General features: G+C 36.0%; 2 protein-coding genes across 4 annotated transcripts; both read left to right on the top strand.

The window, feature by feature from the left end:
- Positions 1 to 461: 461 nt before the first annotated feature.
- LOC110375650 (uncharacterized) lies at positions 462 to 10902 on the top strand. Of its 3 annotated transcripts, none has more exons than XM_064037948.1 (6): positions 462 to 789; positions 2850 to 2995; positions 5897 to 6022; positions 6105 to 6179; positions 6392 to 6539; positions 10694 to 10902. In XM_064037948.1, exons 3-6 carry the CDS (start codon positions 5918 to 5920, stop codon positions 10864 to 10866), a joined length of 501 nt encoding a protein of 166 aa, XP_063894018.1. In that variant the 5' UTR covers positions 462 to 789; positions 2850 to 2995; positions 5897 to 5917; the 3' UTR covers positions 10867 to 10902. The 3 variants fall into 3 exon arrangements, with proteins under 3 accessions (XP_063894018.1, XP_063894017.1, XP_021189535.3); XM_064037947.1 differs by lacking the exon at positions 462 to 789 and adding an exon at positions 2133 to 2319; XM_021333860.3 differs by lacking the exons at positions 462 to 789; positions 2850 to 2995 and adding an exon at positions 4937 to 5820.
- Positions 10903 to 12483: 1581 nt separating this feature from the next.
- On the top strand, positions 12484 to 18088 carry LOC110375641 (uncharacterized). The gene is made up of 5 exons (XM_021333839.3): positions 12484 to 12641; positions 14301 to 14594; positions 15055 to 15266; positions 16795 to 16944; positions 17653 to 18088. The coding sequence occupies exons 1-5, from the start codon at positions 12632 to 12634 to the stop codon at positions 17737 to 17739; spliced, it is 753 nt and encodes a 250-aa protein (XP_021189514.2). The 5' UTR covers positions 12484 to 12631; the 3' UTR covers positions 17740 to 18088.
- Positions 18089 to 18097: the final 9 nt, after the last annotated feature.

The raw sequence follows: 18097 nt of genomic DNA, 5'->3' as shown, positions 1-18097 counted from the left end.
TGCAAGTCGCGTATACCGAATGGTCAGTAAGCGGTGAATGGAGTATAGCCTGACCATAGCCTATCAAACGACATGCGAATCTGCTTTGCAAATATGGTTGACGCTTGGTTGATAGGAATACAAAAGTATTAATTATTTATTTATTATGTTATTTAGTTATTTATTGAAGAATACAGTAGCGATAATTGAGCGATAAACATGAGGATTTATCAAGATCAGATGTCCAAATTAATCCATCCAGCCCAATTTTACAATCAAATCCAATATTATTTATTGCCACTCATGAGATCTGTGGATGCACTATTTGAAGAAAATAATTGAAATCTCGTACAAAATTCAACACCTTGATTTTAAAGTTTTTTTCGTATGGGTTAGATATAGAAACGAGACCTGAACTGATGAATGGACCGCGCGTTGGGTCTATGGTCTATTAAATTCTATCCTTGTCAGTCTATCAAAAGTCAGACTTATAATGTCAAAAGTAAAGGTTTACCAGAGTACCTCAAACAATAATCGAATTATTTCTATAAAGTGCTTAAAAATCCGTTGATGATTAGTAGTTTTTAGGTATGTCGTTTCACTGAAGCAAAGTAAGAAACTCAAAAAATTAACTTTTTAAGTGTTAACTTGAATCTTTACCGACGAGTAACCTTATTCTGGAAAGCCCGTTATTAACTCATTACCTTTTGATTTCGTTTAGTTGTCACTACACAAGAATTTTGAACCTAATTCACTACATGGTGAGAGCTTATTTCTCTATGAAAATATTCCAAAGGCTTTGAAAATGTGGTAAGATTATCTGCTGCTAATATTTAGTGTAACGGTTGATCTTCACAACTTTGCTGTATAAATCAGTAGTTTATTAATATAGAATTTTGAATCTAAACACTGTGTTTGGATTGACGCGACGAATATTGGGGAAACGTAGATTTTCTCAGATTGTAAGGAGAATATTTTCGATTTTAAATAATTATACGCATTGTGGCATCATCGTGGGAATCAATCACTTTCACATTACCCGGCTAATTTTTCAGAGCAGTTTTCTTAAATGAATCTTCTAAAAGTAATGTTGTCTTTGAACGTTATTTAAATTATTTTCATTCTTTTCAGTACTCAGAAGTATATGGCAGTGATTTATGCACGTACTTCAATTTGAACAGCCGTGTTGATGATTAGTAGTTTTTATGTCGCTTTACTGAAGCAAAGTAAGAGACTCAAAATATAAACTTTTAAGTGTTAACTTGAATCTTTACCGATGAGTAACCGTATTCTGCAAAGCCCATTATTCCCAAGTCCTCTTTATTAAATAGCTGAGATCGTCTGCACATGTTGTGTAGGTATTCAAACCAGTAGTGCTGCTGTGGCCATCGGCGGCTCGCATCCAATATTTTATGTTACAAATTACAAGGATACCTTATATAGATCACATCCTTGTCAAACTGGAAATGGACTAATTCTTGCACTACAGTCAATCAAGAGAGACTAGTCATATGATACCTATTGTTGATCTTAGCTTTCAAATTATGCATTCCCGTAACAATACCTCAATTTTAAATCTTAGAATTATTTGCAAACTGATGATACTAACGTATTAAGTACCTTTTGATTTCGTTCAGTTGTCACTACACAAGCATTTTGAAGCTAAATCACTCGGTGGTGAAAGCTTCTTTCTCTATGAAAATATTCCAGAGGCTTTGAAAGCGTGGTAAGATTATTTGCTTATATTTTGTGTAAAGGTATTTCTACACAACTTTGCTGTATAAGTAATTCGTTTATTAGTATAGAATTTTGAATCGAAATACTCTGTATTTACATTTTCTCAGATTGTAAGGATAATATTTTCGATTTTAAATAATTACACTCTTTGTTGTATCATGGCAATCATTACTTTCACATAGCCCGGCCTCTTTTTAGTCAGAGCAGGTTTCTTAAATTAATCCTTTAAAAGTACGAGTCAAAGGAACTTTCAAAAATTCTCAGTTTGAATTTAATGAACTTAACTTTTGGCCTAATCCTGAAACAAAATATCTAAAATTATTTATAAATTTTTCAAAAGATACAGCATGCGAGTAAAACCACGAACAAAGCCCTGCGATGCTACTATTTGGCAAATATTTCTGTTGCAGCAACTGTGATGACTTCGCTGTTCGAGTGATCGGGTTTGTAGGAGGTTGCCTACTCTTCACTATAGTTCTTTGCATCATCATCTGGTGGCCAACTGTATCATATGTAAAAGGAATGGGTTGAATAGCCACTGAATGAATCTTCTCATCTTATAATGTATATGTAGTTGCCATAAGATGTGACCGACACTTCCAAGTGAGTATTGCTTGAATAGTAGAATAATACATATTATATTATATTTAACTTGTTAGATTTTGTCAATGATTTTGTCACTGGCGTATCAGCTGTGGCATTGTAGGCATTCCCACGATTTGAACAACAAATTGTGAAGTCACACTCATTTCTTCTTTTGATAGTCTCCCCTATCTTCTTTTACCATACAATCCCTTATTATCTCCCTATGAATTCTCTCATGCACTTGTTTAGTTGGCCAGCATTAAACACATTATCTAGTCATGTACAAAAGGTAACCCTATCTGCAAACTCCAATTCCTCACACCTGAGCTGCTTATCTACACGAAAATAGCCCATGCAAATATCACGGTTTTTGGGGTTTTGAAACACTTACATTTATTTCCTCATACCTACAAACTGAAAAAATCCTACGTCTCTGAATACTATGCAATGTATAAATATAAATTTAATGCAATCGCAAAGTACCTCGTTTTTATTTTATCGCGCATATTCCTTAAAATGTAATAGGTAATTATGTTTTATTGTTACAGTGTCTTCTGGCATCAATTAGTTTTACTCATAGCTCTTTGCATTTTGATCATATCTTTGATCATAGCAGACAGGATAATTAGTGGTCGTTGGAGGACTAAACCCGGGCACGTGCCACCTGATTTTGACCTACGACGGAACGGAGCAGGTATGTATATGCGTTTAGGGTGAGAGATGTGCGTTTGTGAATTTGTGTGTGCGTTTGTGCAAAGTAATGTTCCCACATCTATTATATACTAATATTATAAAGTGGAAAACTTTGTTTGTTTGTTTGGTTGTAATGGATAAACTCAAAAGCTACTGGACCGATTTTAAATATTCTTTGACCATTAGAAAGCTATATTATCTGCAAGTAACATAGGCTATATTTTATCCCGGTGCGGGCAGTAGCTCCCACGGGACGCGGGTGAAACCGCGGGAAAACGACTAGTATCTTATAAACTAATAATCCGATTTTGATGCGGTTTTCAATGACGGGTTTGTATTCGATGAGTTCATGTCCTTGGATAGGTGTGATGGCTATAACTCACTAGGGGGCGCCTCAATATTAGTGCAAAACAATGTTGCAATATAATCAAAACGTCCGATTACAATTCTGTTATCATCAGCGATGTGTACGTGCTTAATGCATGTTCCCAAATAATAAAAATTACATCCGTAACTCACTAGAGGGCGCTACAATATTAGTGCAATAATATTATAACGAATTGTCCGATTTCAATGCGGTTTTCAGCGATGGGTTCGTAGTTGATTAGTGCATGGTTTAAGATAAGTCTTACGATATTAACTCACTAGGGGGCGCTGCTGTATTAGTGTGAAACAATTATATTGCAATATTATTAAACGTATCTTTGCTAGATCTTACCTAGATATTATGTAGACTATAATTCGTATAATAATATATGCTCTTTAAAAAGTCTGAAATAAAATTAAGCAAAATTAAAAATTTTGAAAAAACCCACGACGGTAAAAATCTTATTGAAAAATAATAAAATAACTCAAAACCCCCGACTTAAGCTAGGCGTCCACTTATCGGTATCGTACGCAACGGACGCATCGCACGCAACGGATCGTAGTATCATTTATATAGAAACTCATACAAGTGCGTCCACCTGTCCGCATCGTACGCATCGCACATCGACAATGCCGACACCTCTGCTCCGTTGCGTGCGATGCGTCCGTTGCGTACGATACCGATAAGTGGACGCCTAGCTTTAACCAGTTATACCATACCCCAGACTTACCATAATACATAACCGAGGAATAACCGTCGGGGGCTGCCTTTTCTATATGAAATTTCAACAATTAATCATACTCATGTGTGTATTTTATCGTTAAACATCTCCAATTCTTCAATAATTGTATTCACGACACTAGAAATCCTTTAGCAGGTTATGTATTATGGTAAGTCTGGGGTATGGTATAACTGGTTAAGTCGGGGGGTTTTGAGTTATTTTATTATTTTTCAATAAGATTTTTTCCGTCGTGGGATTTGCCAAAAAAAAAATTTTTCCCGAAAAACTTGAGGACTCTCTTTAGGGTTCAGATTGACCGGGTCGGAGAGCAGAGCAATTTCTTACACGTTGAAAATTGAGTAATTAATATTTGAAGTAAGGTATATTTTTGCATGCGCACTGCTTCTGTCATTTGAGAATGCTCGAATGCGCTCGGTGTGAAATATTAAGAGGGGCCGACCGGCTCCGATCGTGATTTTTTTCTTGACGTTTGGCTCCGTTTGATACTCTTTAATGCTCGCGCAGCCGATCGGCTCCGGTCTGTTTGAAAAGAAAGATGCGCGCCGATGCTCTCCGAGCCGGTCTATCTGAACCCACCCTTACCTATATTTTAACGAATACACTGCGATGTCTCTTGTAATTATTGTTTTATTTATTCTGACTTGCTAATCTCACATGTTTACGCGACTTTGTGAAATCATAATATCAAAAAAGGGCACAATTTACTCACGGGTATTCTTTATTCAATTTTTTGAGGAATCACTAAAAAAATTAGTACAAGGGCAACTATGAATATAAAAGCGATTAATTATTCATCTTTGTTCATGTAAAACAAGGGTATACACTTTCCTAAATTCGAAAAGCCCAAAGAGCGTCAAAATTAAAAATCAATTTCCATAGATACCTACTTCAAACGAAAAACTTATTAATCGTGAGAATGTATCAGTACATAACACGTCCTGTAGAAGAAAAGACGATGTTTTACGAAAACGATTTTGCACCGCACTTAAAAACTAATAAAATATTTTCAAACAGTAAAAAAGACGAAAATAATTTCAACGTAATCATTACAAAAAATAAAGTGACCAAAAAAGATATGTTATTCTCAATAGCATTTGCTGCAAAACCATTAATTTATTTTGCGTCTTTATTCGGATCAAAATTAGTTTCATACGAGAAGAATGATATCAGAAAAATAATGTGGTTTAGTAGATTATACTCATTGTTGTTTACTGTACACCACATTCTGGCTGGAATGGTATTCGCGAGACCGCTTAGTTGGCGTTACACGAAATCAGACGTGCCCCTCAACGTCTTAACTAAAACTTTTGGCATTCTGAGTATTTTAGAAGGAGCTTATTCAGTTTTATGCACTTCAGTCTGGAACCCTAAGTTCTACCTAGAAATTTTCAACAAACTGGATGCCATTGATACCCATTTTCGCGTTTCTAGAACAGTGTTTGGACGACGACGAATCATTTCTATATTTCTCGTCATCCTACCAGCAGGCCAACTCATCTCTTGCATTTTGTTAACAAGATTTCGAGTGCAAAACATTGCAGCTTACTTGAATTTTTTTGTTCTTATGTTGCAAGGAGCAATTCTGTACTTTTTCGTTATTAATATTTATTTGAAACTTCTGTGGTTGAATAATATTTTGGAGAACACCACTATCAAAAGGATCTCCAATCAAAAAAAGATGGTGTTTAAGGATACAATATGGGATTCTATAGTTAAGGTAATGTAGGTACCATTAACCTAAATGTTTTAATTACACTTTCGTGATTTTTTTAAAAGGCAATTCTTTGCTACAGGGTATCTGCAAGGAGCCTAAAATGTTAAAAGATCACATTATCCGCTACAGTTGGTTTGAATTGATGCAGATATATGACAAAGTAGCGGATTGTATAGATCTATTCAATAAAATATACTGTGGTCAAGTAATGAGTTCATTAAACTATGCGTATTCTTGATTTAATTTCATCATTTAACTTATAGTATTCATGACTATTGGTGTTTCAGATTTTTGTGATGTACAATTTGTGGTTACTGTGTACTTTGTTAACAATATGCCGATCGTTATCGCCATCTGTGAAGGTAATGAAAAAGCTCAAAAGCATCTTAAAAATGTTCGACAATTTCAGAAAAATAAAAACAGTTGTGTTGTTTGAATGACTTTCTTACATATTTTATATGTTTTAAAGTATCAGCTATCATTTTTGTCCATAAATGAGTAGATACAAAAATCAATAACAAATACAGCATTTTTGTTCAGTGTAATCTTTTAACGTTATTTTCATTCTTTTCAGTATTCAGAAGTATATGCCAGTGATTTATTCATGTACTTTAGTTTGAACAGCCGACCTATGTTTTTGGCAATCATGTGCGAAATGTTTATGAGCGAAAGAAAGAAAACTTTATCATTGTTGTTGCATGTATTACAGTTACATGAAGGAGGTAAGATGTTTATGATATTAATAAGGTAAATAGTCTATGGAGTGTAAGGGGGCAAACGAACATCGTCATTACCTAAGACATCATATAATAATGGCGTCCAATGCCGATTTTAGCCACGGCGGCTGTTCTTAAATAAGAAGATCAGCCAGCTGCACAGGGAATATTATAGTGCACGAGCATTTGTGCAGACACAAGTGCTCACACTATTCCTTCACTCTCATAGTCCCATGGGACAGCAATCGCGACATTACCGGAGAGGGATCAGGCGCAGGACCAACATTTACGTGCTCTCCGATGCACGGGTGTATCAATCACCAACTTCCAGTTCGTTTCTAAAACCCGCAAAGTGATTTTATTTCTCAACTAGCTGTTGCCCGCGACTTCGTCTGCGTGGGCAATTTGGAATTGTCAAAATACTACTTATGCCGTAGCGTAGGTGTATTCTTTTACATAACAATATAATTAGGATTACCACTTAGCAGCATCACGGGTTGATCAATCAAGGTGGTGTTGACGATGTGTGACTATTTATCTAAACAAAAGAAGTAAAGTTTGTGACGTTGAGGAAATCTCTGGATCTAGTCAACCGATTTGGAAAATTATTACGTAATTCTCACATAAAACAAAGGTCTGACAAAGTTGTCATTTGTACATTTTCTGCAGCAGCTGCGACAAATCAGGAGCCAGAAAGTCTGTCAAACAGTTTTATACTTACCATGGATAACGCGGTGTCTAGTTCACTGGGTTGAAGAGATCAGATAGGCACTCCAAGTAAACATTGGTACTCAAAAAGATTCGGTTTGACTGGAAGCCAACACCCACACAATTGAAGAATAGCTGGGTGGATGATGACTGAGTCATCAGGCAAGCGCATAGTTTCACTACTTGTATTTCGGGAATTTACTGTGCACTCACTCACTATGTTATGTTGGAAATCCACCGAAATGTTTGCATTAGTTCACGATCAGGTAAAGTATACGTCCGAGAGAATAAGTCCAATTCGTGTGTTGGCACTTGAAGCCTGCAGTTCTTCCAAGATTTTCAAAATGTACGCTCACAATTTTGTCATTTCTTGGTGGAGCCAGCAGATCAGAAAAAACATAAGTGCTGTGTATACTGTGCGTCACTACTGCACAACGGTAAAATTTCGTCTTTATAAATAGCACAAACGTTCGCTCTCTTGCGGAGGACGTTTAAATACCATATTTTGAGTCACACGTAGGTAACAGGACAACAGTAATATTATCACCGAATCGCTTTCAGAGATCTGATGAGCGAACAGACCAGAACTGACTTGATCGCCTCGAGAAAATCAGAGCTCTATGAAGCGATCATTCGCTTTGGTTCCTACTGTTATTGTGGTTTCTGAAAATGTATTCAATTAACCAACGATGAATATAATTCTTAGCCGGCCAACTCTTTTGACTTCTCGAAAATCATAACGTTGGTTTTTGTGCAATGCACAAACGGAAATTCGATACATTACACATTCGATATTCACACTTCTACAGAATTGATATTAAAAGGTTTGACAACGGGCTATAGTAGCGTAGTTAAACTAACTGAAACAATTTTAGTGATCCTTCAATAAAGTTAGAGAAGCGGGTGTGCATGATGAACATTAAGAGTTGGTAAATACGTGATGAAGATGACCTACTTCATTACTATTCTAATTTGTTCATGTACCACAAAACTCAAGTTAAGGTGGAGAAAAGGATTACTAAGCTCCCAAAGGCCTGAGCATTTGCAACACGTTGCATGGCATCCTGGAAAGTTACGTAATTCTCAGCCATCAGTTTGAGCAGCGTTAGGGAGCGACAGGCTTTGGCCCTAGTGGGCCTCACAGGGGTTTGCTGAATCTCCTTGAGGGGCGCGTGAAATAACGGGTCTCCCAGAAGCCGGAAGGTCGATGACCCACTCAAAACTAATCGCTCACGCCTACGGTGGCCGGGAGTCGTCTCTCGACATCCGGCTTTCGTGGTGTCTTACCGCAGTGGCTGGGATGAGAGTTGGGAATTTTCAGTCGCTCCGCCGCCTCATTCTTTGTCATCCCATTTCTTCTCGCTCCAGATCATGGTTTAAACCGGGGCCGGGTGCGATAGGTCGCACAGTCCGCACAGTGGTGACACCCGGGCGCCACCTCCGTGAGATCAGAGTTGGGAATGTATGTTTGCAAAAACTAATAGAACATTTAGCGAAAACACGTTTGATAGTAATTCTGTCTTTGTAACTGAATAATATAAATGATATAAACGTAGCTATATAAAAGGTGTTTTTTTAGACTCAGTCCGTGGGTCTGACTGTGACTGTTCGTAATTGTAAACGGTGTATTTGTGATATATATCTTAGCTCGATGATTTGTGATCAGAAGTTGAAAGCAAGTATGTATCTGGCCTGCGACGCGTAATTTGTACGTTTTCAGAACGAACGAACTCTTGTCTTCTGTTGACATCTTGTTGACGTATTGTGACAGGTAGTTATTCCCATTGATGTTAATTTTAGAAGTGACACAATGTTTTCGGTCGTATTTTGCCTACATTCTTCATTACTCAAAAAGTATATTAGTAAGGACCTTCTATTTATATGTAAGTGAATTCAAAATAATGTAATATATTAAAACCAGGAACTTATTTTTAAGGATGTTTGAATATTAATTACAATGTTTTTTTTTTATAATAATAAAATCTTAGACTCGCAATGCACTTTCAGTGTGATGCATGTTTGTTATTGGATGAAATGAATGGATATTCATGTTTATGAGAGGTATAGCTTATATTATGTCAGAACAACATATGTAGACTTTTTAAGAATGTGGGGAAGTTCATAATTTCTTCGGGACGTGGGTGCCGCTTCATAAAAATATACCCTATGTTACTCGCGGATAATGTAGCTTTCTAATGGTGAAAGAATTATAAAAATGTCCCTGATGATGCGCTGATATTTCTTGTAGTGTTTTTATAGTAGCGAAATACACACGTTGTCATATAATTTTTTCTTGAAAGTAAGAACATACCATGACAAAGTGAAGTCTGTTTTCATTGATATTTTACCTACTACCAGTTTTATGGCACATCTGTTTCTGCATGATTTTCTTCATCTATAATTTTAGGATATCATTTCTTTAAATTCAGTTTTTTGCTCAAGTTACTTATAAAAGCGTTATTTTCTATGTAAAGATTGATAATAGGCCGATAAACTTACAAAGTTCAACATTCAAATATGTGTCATTATTGCACCCGCTGTTGCAGAAACGTTAACAGAAATTATCGTTCATTGCTCATCCCCCGTAGGTGATAGCGTGATAATATATATTCTATATGTTGAACCGGCCCCCAGGTAATATTCATGCAAAATTTGATTTAAATCTATGCAGTACTTTTCGAGTTCAGTGAGACCAAACATACAGACAAACAGACAAACAGACATACAGACAAACAGACAAACAGACAAACAGACAAAAATTCTAAAAACTATATATTTGGGTTCAGAATCGATAATGGATCACCCCCCAAGTATTCTTTTTAAAAAATATTCATTGTACAGTTTTGACTTTCCTATCATTTTATTATATGTATAGATAGCCAAAAACGGAAAACGGTGTCTGATATTAAACGCTTTGCTCGGAGATGGGCAACAGCATCTCCGAAGTAAAAAGATATTCCACATTGTTCTCGGCAACACCCATGCCCAAAGCCATGAGTATGGACAATACCTCCCAACTTGGAGGAGACTTTGGTTCAAGTAAGGAGGTTTTTATGCTATACAAACAAGCAGTAAAAGCCATGTTTCTTTATTCCCCTAATTATCATTATTATTTAATTTCAAATCATTTTTTTTTTCATACATAACTTATTATATCTTAGACACCAATGACTGTGTTTCGGATGGCACGTTAAACTGTAGGTCCCGGCTGTCATTGAACATCCTTGGCAGTCGTTACGGGTAGTCAGAAGCCAGTAAGTCTGACACCAGTCTAACCAAGGAGTATTGGGTTGCCCGGGAAACTGGGTTGAGGAGGTCAGGCAGGGCAGTCGCTCCTTGTAAGGCACTGGTACTCAGCTACATCCGGTTAGACTGGAAGCCGACCCCAACATAGTTTGGGAAAAAAGGCTCGGAGGATGATGATGATGACATAACTTATTATTTATTTACAGATGATCAGAAGTACAGTCAAATAAAGACCATGATAATGCTAGCGGAGTCACGCAAGTTAGAAATAACTACCAACGTCTTCGCCATCAATGTCCCTACTGTCATGAACTTCGCCGGTCGAACTATATCCTATACTGTGCTGATGATTCAATATTTCTATAATCACGTCTTTTAAAATAAATAAAAATGTACCAATATTGTATGAATTCAATCTTGTATTTGTTTTTATTTACTAAATCACGATACACAAGGACATGTTACTTTATTATCAAAGATATTAGAAGAAACTTTACTTTTCAGACTTTTCTGTGTATTTACTTGCTTTCGTCAGCAATATTCTAAGCAAGCGCAAAGAATGATTATTAGCAAAAATAAAAGTAAATATTATCATCCACCACGTACGTACGTAATATCCAGGGTTACAAAAAGCATGTATTACCTAATGTCGTCCAAAACAAAGACCGAGTCACACACGCGAGTTTCATTTGTATTTAAATTTATTTCCGAGCAAAAGAACCAAGCAACACTGTCTGGTATTTCCTCTGGGAGATATAAAATCTCAGACAAAAATATGAAGTCTCCGACTACACATAAATGCAGAATTGTCCAACATTGCACTCGAGATTGGTCTTTTTATCATGTTTTTATTATAAAACTTGCTAAAATCCCTGACGATATAGGTATTCTACCATATTTGCACAAAGCAGTACAAATAAAGTATTAGGTATGAAAGATTTGAAAGCCCATTTTATTTCTCTTTCTGTTAACGCGTTTCCTTTGATAGCGTAAAGGCATTTACTAACACATTTATTGAAAAATTTAAGTGATTTTATTTCATCGGGCAGGTACCTAGGTTCCTAATATGCTATCCGCTGTGCTACCTTGTTTATGCCATAATATTATAATCAAAAAGAGACCTCTGTGTCTCAAAGTCTGAACTATTTATTTAGTAATTCAGTCTTTCTGATGACTAGCTTACCATCACATGGTAGTCAACAAGTTTGGGTAGGTAATTCAACTCGGTAATACTAGATGGCGCTGATATCAAATTTAGTAAGCCGTTGTGAGCTACATATTTGCCTCTTGTGTTCCCAGTACTCAGGATTCCCACCTTCTTAATGTCTCGACACTGAATAGACACGTCTATAATACGTGTACCGATGAACGTATGAATGTACCTGTAATAAGAAATAAATAAATAAAAATAAATAATTAACCATGGCTAGTTTTATGTTTGTATGGAAACTAAAACCCCTCAGAATGAAAGTTTACTCTCATAACTCCCGTCTCAGATCAAAAAAAAAGAGTCCCGTAGTACCTATAGAATATTATTAAGTTGAAGAGTCTTCATAGCAGGATGAATTTTTAAATTTGAAATCCTCTCTACATTTAAAAACCCAGATCTTAAGAAATATGAGAAATTTAACATAACTATGCGTCTTATGAGTCGAGCAAAAAAAATTGTTCGGATAGACGTCATATTACCTATGTCTGAAGTACAAAGGGTGAGTCAAGAGGGAAACACTAGAAGACATCCAATCAAATGCATCCAAATCAGTGCCTAACAATAGACTCATGCATACTACCTATGATTCTGTAACTTATAGCGTGGGTTACATCATATTAACTTAAACCTAAACATTGACTACAACAAAAACATTTTTAGACAAACCGGTCTTTCCTCCAAATGCCTATTATGTATAGGCCGTATAAGTTGCTTGGAATGTACCTGGCATAATATTTTATCTGTGAGTGTCTAACTCCCGCCGACACCCCCCGGCGCCTCTCTGGTGTTCCGCCATTTTGAATTTCGGAGCCGGCAACGCGAGCGTCAGTCCATTCTATTTGTTGTTGCGTATCATCCGTGACCCGGCAGTCGGCTAAAGTGCTCTATAGCTGATTCACGTTACTAACTTATTGTCTGCCGTCTAAAAATCAACATGTCTGGATGTAAGTTTTGTCTTTTATAATATTTATTTCAAGTTGCGTAGTTAGTGTTAGTGTTGTGTTTACTTAGGTTATGTTTATAAGCTTACAATGCCAAACAAACACGTTGTCATGTGATCAGATTTTAGAAATCCGGAAAAGTAACTACTGGTTGCATAATTTAACAACAGTGTACTACGCTTAGTTTTATACTTCGAAGATTTTTACCGTTATGAGTATTGTATTGAGATCTTATTATTGTTTATTTATTATTGGTTGATATCACTTCGGTTTAGGTACCTACTATCAAAGATAAATAGCCCATTAAGATAGTAGTTAAGTATCAAACAAGTCACTAGGTATTAAGTTAACGAATTCTTAATTGCCATGCAGTTGTTAATAACTAGATAATGACACATCAGTTTTGGGATTCATAGTGATATCTATAGTGCAGCTATTTTTTTTACGTTTCTGTAATCAGGATTTTAAAATTATGATGATATATAGGTATATGACCAATGCCTAGGTTTAACAATATTTTAAGTAAAAATTAAGTTATGTTTATGTAAGTTTGGGTTTTCTGAGCGGTGTTTAACTCATCGTTATCACATCCGAATACGCCCCTAAAACAAAATAGATAACTTGTCACCTTTTTTAATGCATTGGCCATTCTCAGTTTTTTTGACACGCTTATTTGGACATGCCATAGCTTTCTAAACAAACGGTTATGAAATAACGGCAGTCTCATCATTTGCCTAGCCTTTTTCCAACAGCCTATTATGGCCTTCTAAAATTGCCATATTTTTATTTAAATAAAATGTAATCTCAGAACACCTGATACGTATTCTTATTTGTTTTACATCTTCCACGAAAAAGAGGCAGTCGGGTCTAATTTAATGCGTGGGTGTGTACGTACATAACAGGCAAGGCTATGTCTAGATAACTATGAGCTTTATATACCGTAATGACGTAAACCCATAGAAATTTGGCGCGACCGTCCTTGGGAGTTGTTTGGGATTGAATTAGTCGCCATGCAAAGCGCCCAAAAATTGTGGAGCCGTTGACCGATAACGTACATAGCAACATAGGCTCAGTCCATTGTTTTCTCTTCCTTGAAATGTAGGTACCTATTTTTTTTTTGTAAACGCCAAAGTTTGTGAGGATGTGTGTCTCTCAGAAATAATACTGATCTGTAAACAAATACCTATTAGACTAGTTCATTGGCGTCAAGATCCCAAGAGGAAAACGAGTGACACCTAGATACCTCGAGTTAATCATGATTCTTCTTTCTGAAGGTCACTGAAACGTAGCTCCAAGAATCGTCAGTAATAATCGGTAGTTATTAGGGCACGTCTCCGAGGCAAAAATATCTACATAGACACGTGTAAACTATAGTACTGTGTTTGATTTCAAAGAAATAGAAATGAAAAAATAAACCAACGAAGTATTAATAATTATTGATATTGCAAAACAGTACACCCACAAAAATTCACGTGCCGGCATCCAAATACTTTCGGCGTAATTTTATATTTGGAACTCTGAGATCATCAATGTATATATAAAAATCTAGTAGAGTAGGTAGGTATCTAGCGTACTGTACTGTACTGATAAATCTCCACATGTTCTACGACAGCCGTCAAATGAGACACCAATTTTGAGACAGAAATTATTCTCTATTTTCAGATCCGTACGGTAACCCTCAGCAGTACCCGCCACCTCAGGGTCAACAAATATATCCTCAAATTTATAACCCTGTAAATGCCGGCGCCCCACCTCCGGGCCAACCCGGTTTCCAGCAGTATGCGCCACAATATCAACCGAGTTTCGGTTACCCGTACCAGCAAGGCCAGCCTGGTCAACCTGGACAGCCGCCGTCAGCAATGTCGTACCCTAATGTGTCACAGATTGCACCTTCGGCCCCTCAGGGTCCAGGTTTTGGATATGGTCCCAACCCTGGATTCCCTCAGGGTTATGGATGTAAGTATTTTTTTTATCCTCTCCTCAGGTCCTACATATAGCCTCAAGCTTTTGACAAACAGTTCTACATAACAGTTGAGTTTTACGTACTTAAAATATTCACGTTAAAGTTTCCAGCTACCGACATAAGTATTATAAAACCATTAGATAAGATAGGAAACAATTTATTTTTAGCATACTTTTCTTTGATACTGGCTAAATTTCAAGAACGTGTATTCGCTAAAACACCCAGTGTCCGGTTTTTCTGGCAACTCCGAATGCTTTCAATTTTTTATCGTTTTGAAAATTAAACGACTTATTGCAGCAATTCTCTACATGTCTCTATAAATCTATAGGTAATAGTTTTTCACATTATAAAACAATATTAGTCCTGTAATCTATACAGAAAATACTAGATACGTTTGTTTCAGAAAAACCATCCAATAGGACTGGTAGATTAATGATAGCCCTTCTTTTCCAGCTCCTATTGAATGGATACCAACAACACCGAGCGATGCCCACGGCTTGAGTAACCGAGCAGTCGTAGGAGGATATGAAGGTCACGATGGAAGCTCACTGTGGGTCATCAGGGCTAGATTTGAGGGAGATCTCATTCCCGGCAAATTGGCCATAAAACACAACTCCGCTTACGTCGCCTGGGGAGGGAATGAAAACGCAGTCAGAAGTATCGAGGTGCGTACTTTTGAGTTTCAATTTTATTTTGATTAGTTTAAGAAATATAATCTGAATCGAATAAACAAGATAAGAAACCCGTGAAGGACGGTGTGAAGCACAGCTTAGTGCCTCTCAGTTTTTTAACTAACTTAATAAAAGGTTCCAAAAAGCTGTATTAAATAATATTCTGAAGAAGAGAGATAACAGTGTGCTATAAACAGTAATCTGTCCAACCAGATAACGTTTCTGTCATAACAACCATTCAACTAATTGGATTTTTATAATGCAACACTCGTTTATAGATAACGAGAATAACGTTTGAACACTCTAAAACGTTTAATATGTTAAGGCTTATTAACAAAACTGTTGACATTGGAACAAAAAATATAATAAAATAACTTACAAAATTAATACCTAAGCAATAGGTACACTCCTTGTAGACTTGTAATTTTCTTGTCAGTCATAACACTGGGAAGTGCTGAAGGGGACGTTTTTGGGGTGCTGTTTTATGTAATTGACACGTAAAAGTTCCAATATAAATAAACATATGTACCTTAACGATGTACCTATCTCATCTGAATCTAGACTCAAAAACAATTTGCCAAGACAACAAAATATGAAAACTAAACAAAATGAACGTCTGTAATCTGGTCGGGACTGGATGTGTGACCTTGATTATGCCAACTGTGTGCTATTATTCGCGTTGGTGTTCTCATAATAAGATTTTTGCTCAATATAATCAAGACTTACACGGAATTAAGGAGTTTCGTTTGTCATTCAATTGTTCTAAAGTTAATTAAGCCTCTGTTTTATGTAGATACTACTTACTTACATTATATAAATCTCCGTCTTACGTACCTACCTATTTTCGTGTTTAATAGGTATTTGCCGTGTGACAAAAGACACGTGTGCGAGTACCTATTAGCAATATTTGATTTACTGTTAAACTTTGAACTCAGTACCAATTGCAGGAAAAGTTATATAATAATAAAGTAAATACATAATTAGTAAACCATAGAGACTGTAGATAAGGAAGGAAGGGAAGATGTTTGCAATCAATTGTGCTTGTGTATAATTTATCAGCGTAGGTAGAGAGCAAATTGTTCCTGTGTAAATATCCTTTGACTAATTAGGTATACAGTTAAAATTATCGTTATTTCAATGCCACGTAGGTACTTATGAGTTATGATCATACGAGTATGTAGATGATGTGGTGATAGTTAGGTACATGACTCATTAAAAATGACTAATTAAATATGTTGCAATTAACCGTTTGTGACAGCGTTAACGTATGAGTAGACTGTGTTTATTTTCTATTCTCAGAATTGTTTAAATTCACGTGCGAAGCATGAATCAAATAAAGTACCTATAGGTACCTACTTCTATGTTAAACCATTATTTCAACCTTCACAGAGAATACATATACTACACTGTTATAGAGAGACCTATCGAGACCATCATATAATCAACAATTCCAAATTCAAATTGGATTACAGTTTCCTGTATTGAAGAAAAAATAATTCTTTATTTAAATCTGTATTTTCAGGTAATGTGCGCTCCTCCCGACAGGGTTCGGTGGATGGATTGCCACGACGGTAACATACCTCAAAACGCGATCGTAGCTGGCAACACCAGCTCTGGGGAACCTCTGTACGTCGGCCGAGCCAAGGAACAAGGGTCATTGACCCCTGGAAAGGTAATACACTGACAAACTAACCTTTAAATATAGCTATGAATTCCATTGAGTAGCTGTGTTTAACCGAAGTTGGCTACAGCAAAGAAGCAAAGTTATTTGCCAGAAATAATACATCTTTATATTTAGGATATTATTGTTTGTTTATTTGTGGTTATGAATTCAGTGTGATTGTTTTGCTTCAAGGCTAATTTCATAACGTGAGTATTTTCCACTTGAAGGTAACTTGTCCGACTTATCGATAAGTTGGAAACTACTCTGATAGGCAATCTGAAAGTACGTAAACGTACGTAAATATACATTGGTAGGGACACACATGTATGTGCCTTTCTTTAATAGGTACCTGTAATTTTTTTTTTATTTGAAAATTCGATTTGTTATTTGACCTAAAGTCAAAGAACCACTATGAAAATATAAATGACTAGCTTCTGCCAGCGGTTTCACCCGCATCCCGTGGGAACTACTTCCCGTACCGGGATAAAAAAGAAGCCTATAGCCTTCCTCGATAAATGGGCTATCTAAAATTGAAAGAATATTTCAAATCGGACCAGTAGTTCCTGAGATTAGCGCGTTCAAACAAACAAACAAACTCTTCAGCTTTATAATATTAGTATAGATTTCGACTTTTCAATGGTAAACACGCAGTTTTCATTACATTTTGTAATAATTTAACTACGAGCATTTTATTAAACATGTTTTCTTTTATTTCAGGTACACCCCAGTCACAAAGTGCTGTATATATCGTTCGCTGGAAAAGAAGTCCCGCACAAATATTATGAAATCTTATGTTCAGTATAAATATTATCTACTGGTAACAATGTCTTCAGTTTTATATGAGAATTTTATAATTATCATACATGTTTGTATCAGATATAACATTACAATGTGCTAACAAAGATGACTGTTTTTTCTGAAGACAATAAAATGGTCTGAAGTTTCTCTAGAAACGTAATGAATGTTTTTTTTTATAAATGCTTATGGATGTTAAAATATCTATGGTTAGGAGTCTCCGTTTTGTTATATTTTTATACGTTTTAATATTGTACTGTTTTGAAAATCAATATTATTATTGTAAAATTTTTATGTCTTTGTAATTAGCATTTACTCTTTTCTTAAATATATTCCAAATACATTTTAATGGAGTAAATCTTTGTTT

Source organism: Helicoverpa armigera, chromosome 14 (assembly GCF_030705265.1).
Source record: "Helicoverpa armigera isolate CAAS_96S chromosome 14, ASM3070526v1, whole genome shotgun sequence".
In the NCBI taxonomy this organism is placed as follows: domain Eukaryota; kingdom Metazoa; phylum Arthropoda; class Insecta; order Lepidoptera; family Noctuidae; genus Helicoverpa; species Helicoverpa armigera.
This window is presented reverse-complemented; position numbering and strand designations above follow the sequence as displayed.

Excerpts from the sequence above, each read along its gene's own strand:
- LOC110375641 (XM_021333839.3), top strand. Across the intron at positions 14,595-15,054 it reads ATTCCCTCAGGGTTATGGAT|CTCCTATTGAATGGATACCA; the intron begins GTAAGTATTTTT and ends CTTCTTTTCCAG. Across the intron at positions 16,945-17,652 it reads GGTCATTGACCCCTGGAAAG|GTACACCCCAGTCACAAAGT; the intron begins GTAATACACTGA and ends CTTTTATTTCAG.
- LOC110375650 (XM_021333860.3), top strand. The coding sequence starts at position 5,020 with ATGTATCAGTACATAACACGTCCTGTAGAAGAAAAGACGATGTTTTAC. Across the intron at positions 5,821-5,896 it reads TATGGGATTCTATAGTTAAG|GGTATCTGCAAGGAGCCTAA; the intron begins GTAATGTAGGTA and ends TCTTTGCTACAG. Across the intron at positions 6,023-6,104 it reads ATAAAATATACTGTGGTCAA|ATTTTTGTGATGTACAATTT; the intron begins GTAATGAGTTCA and ends TTGGTGTTTCAG.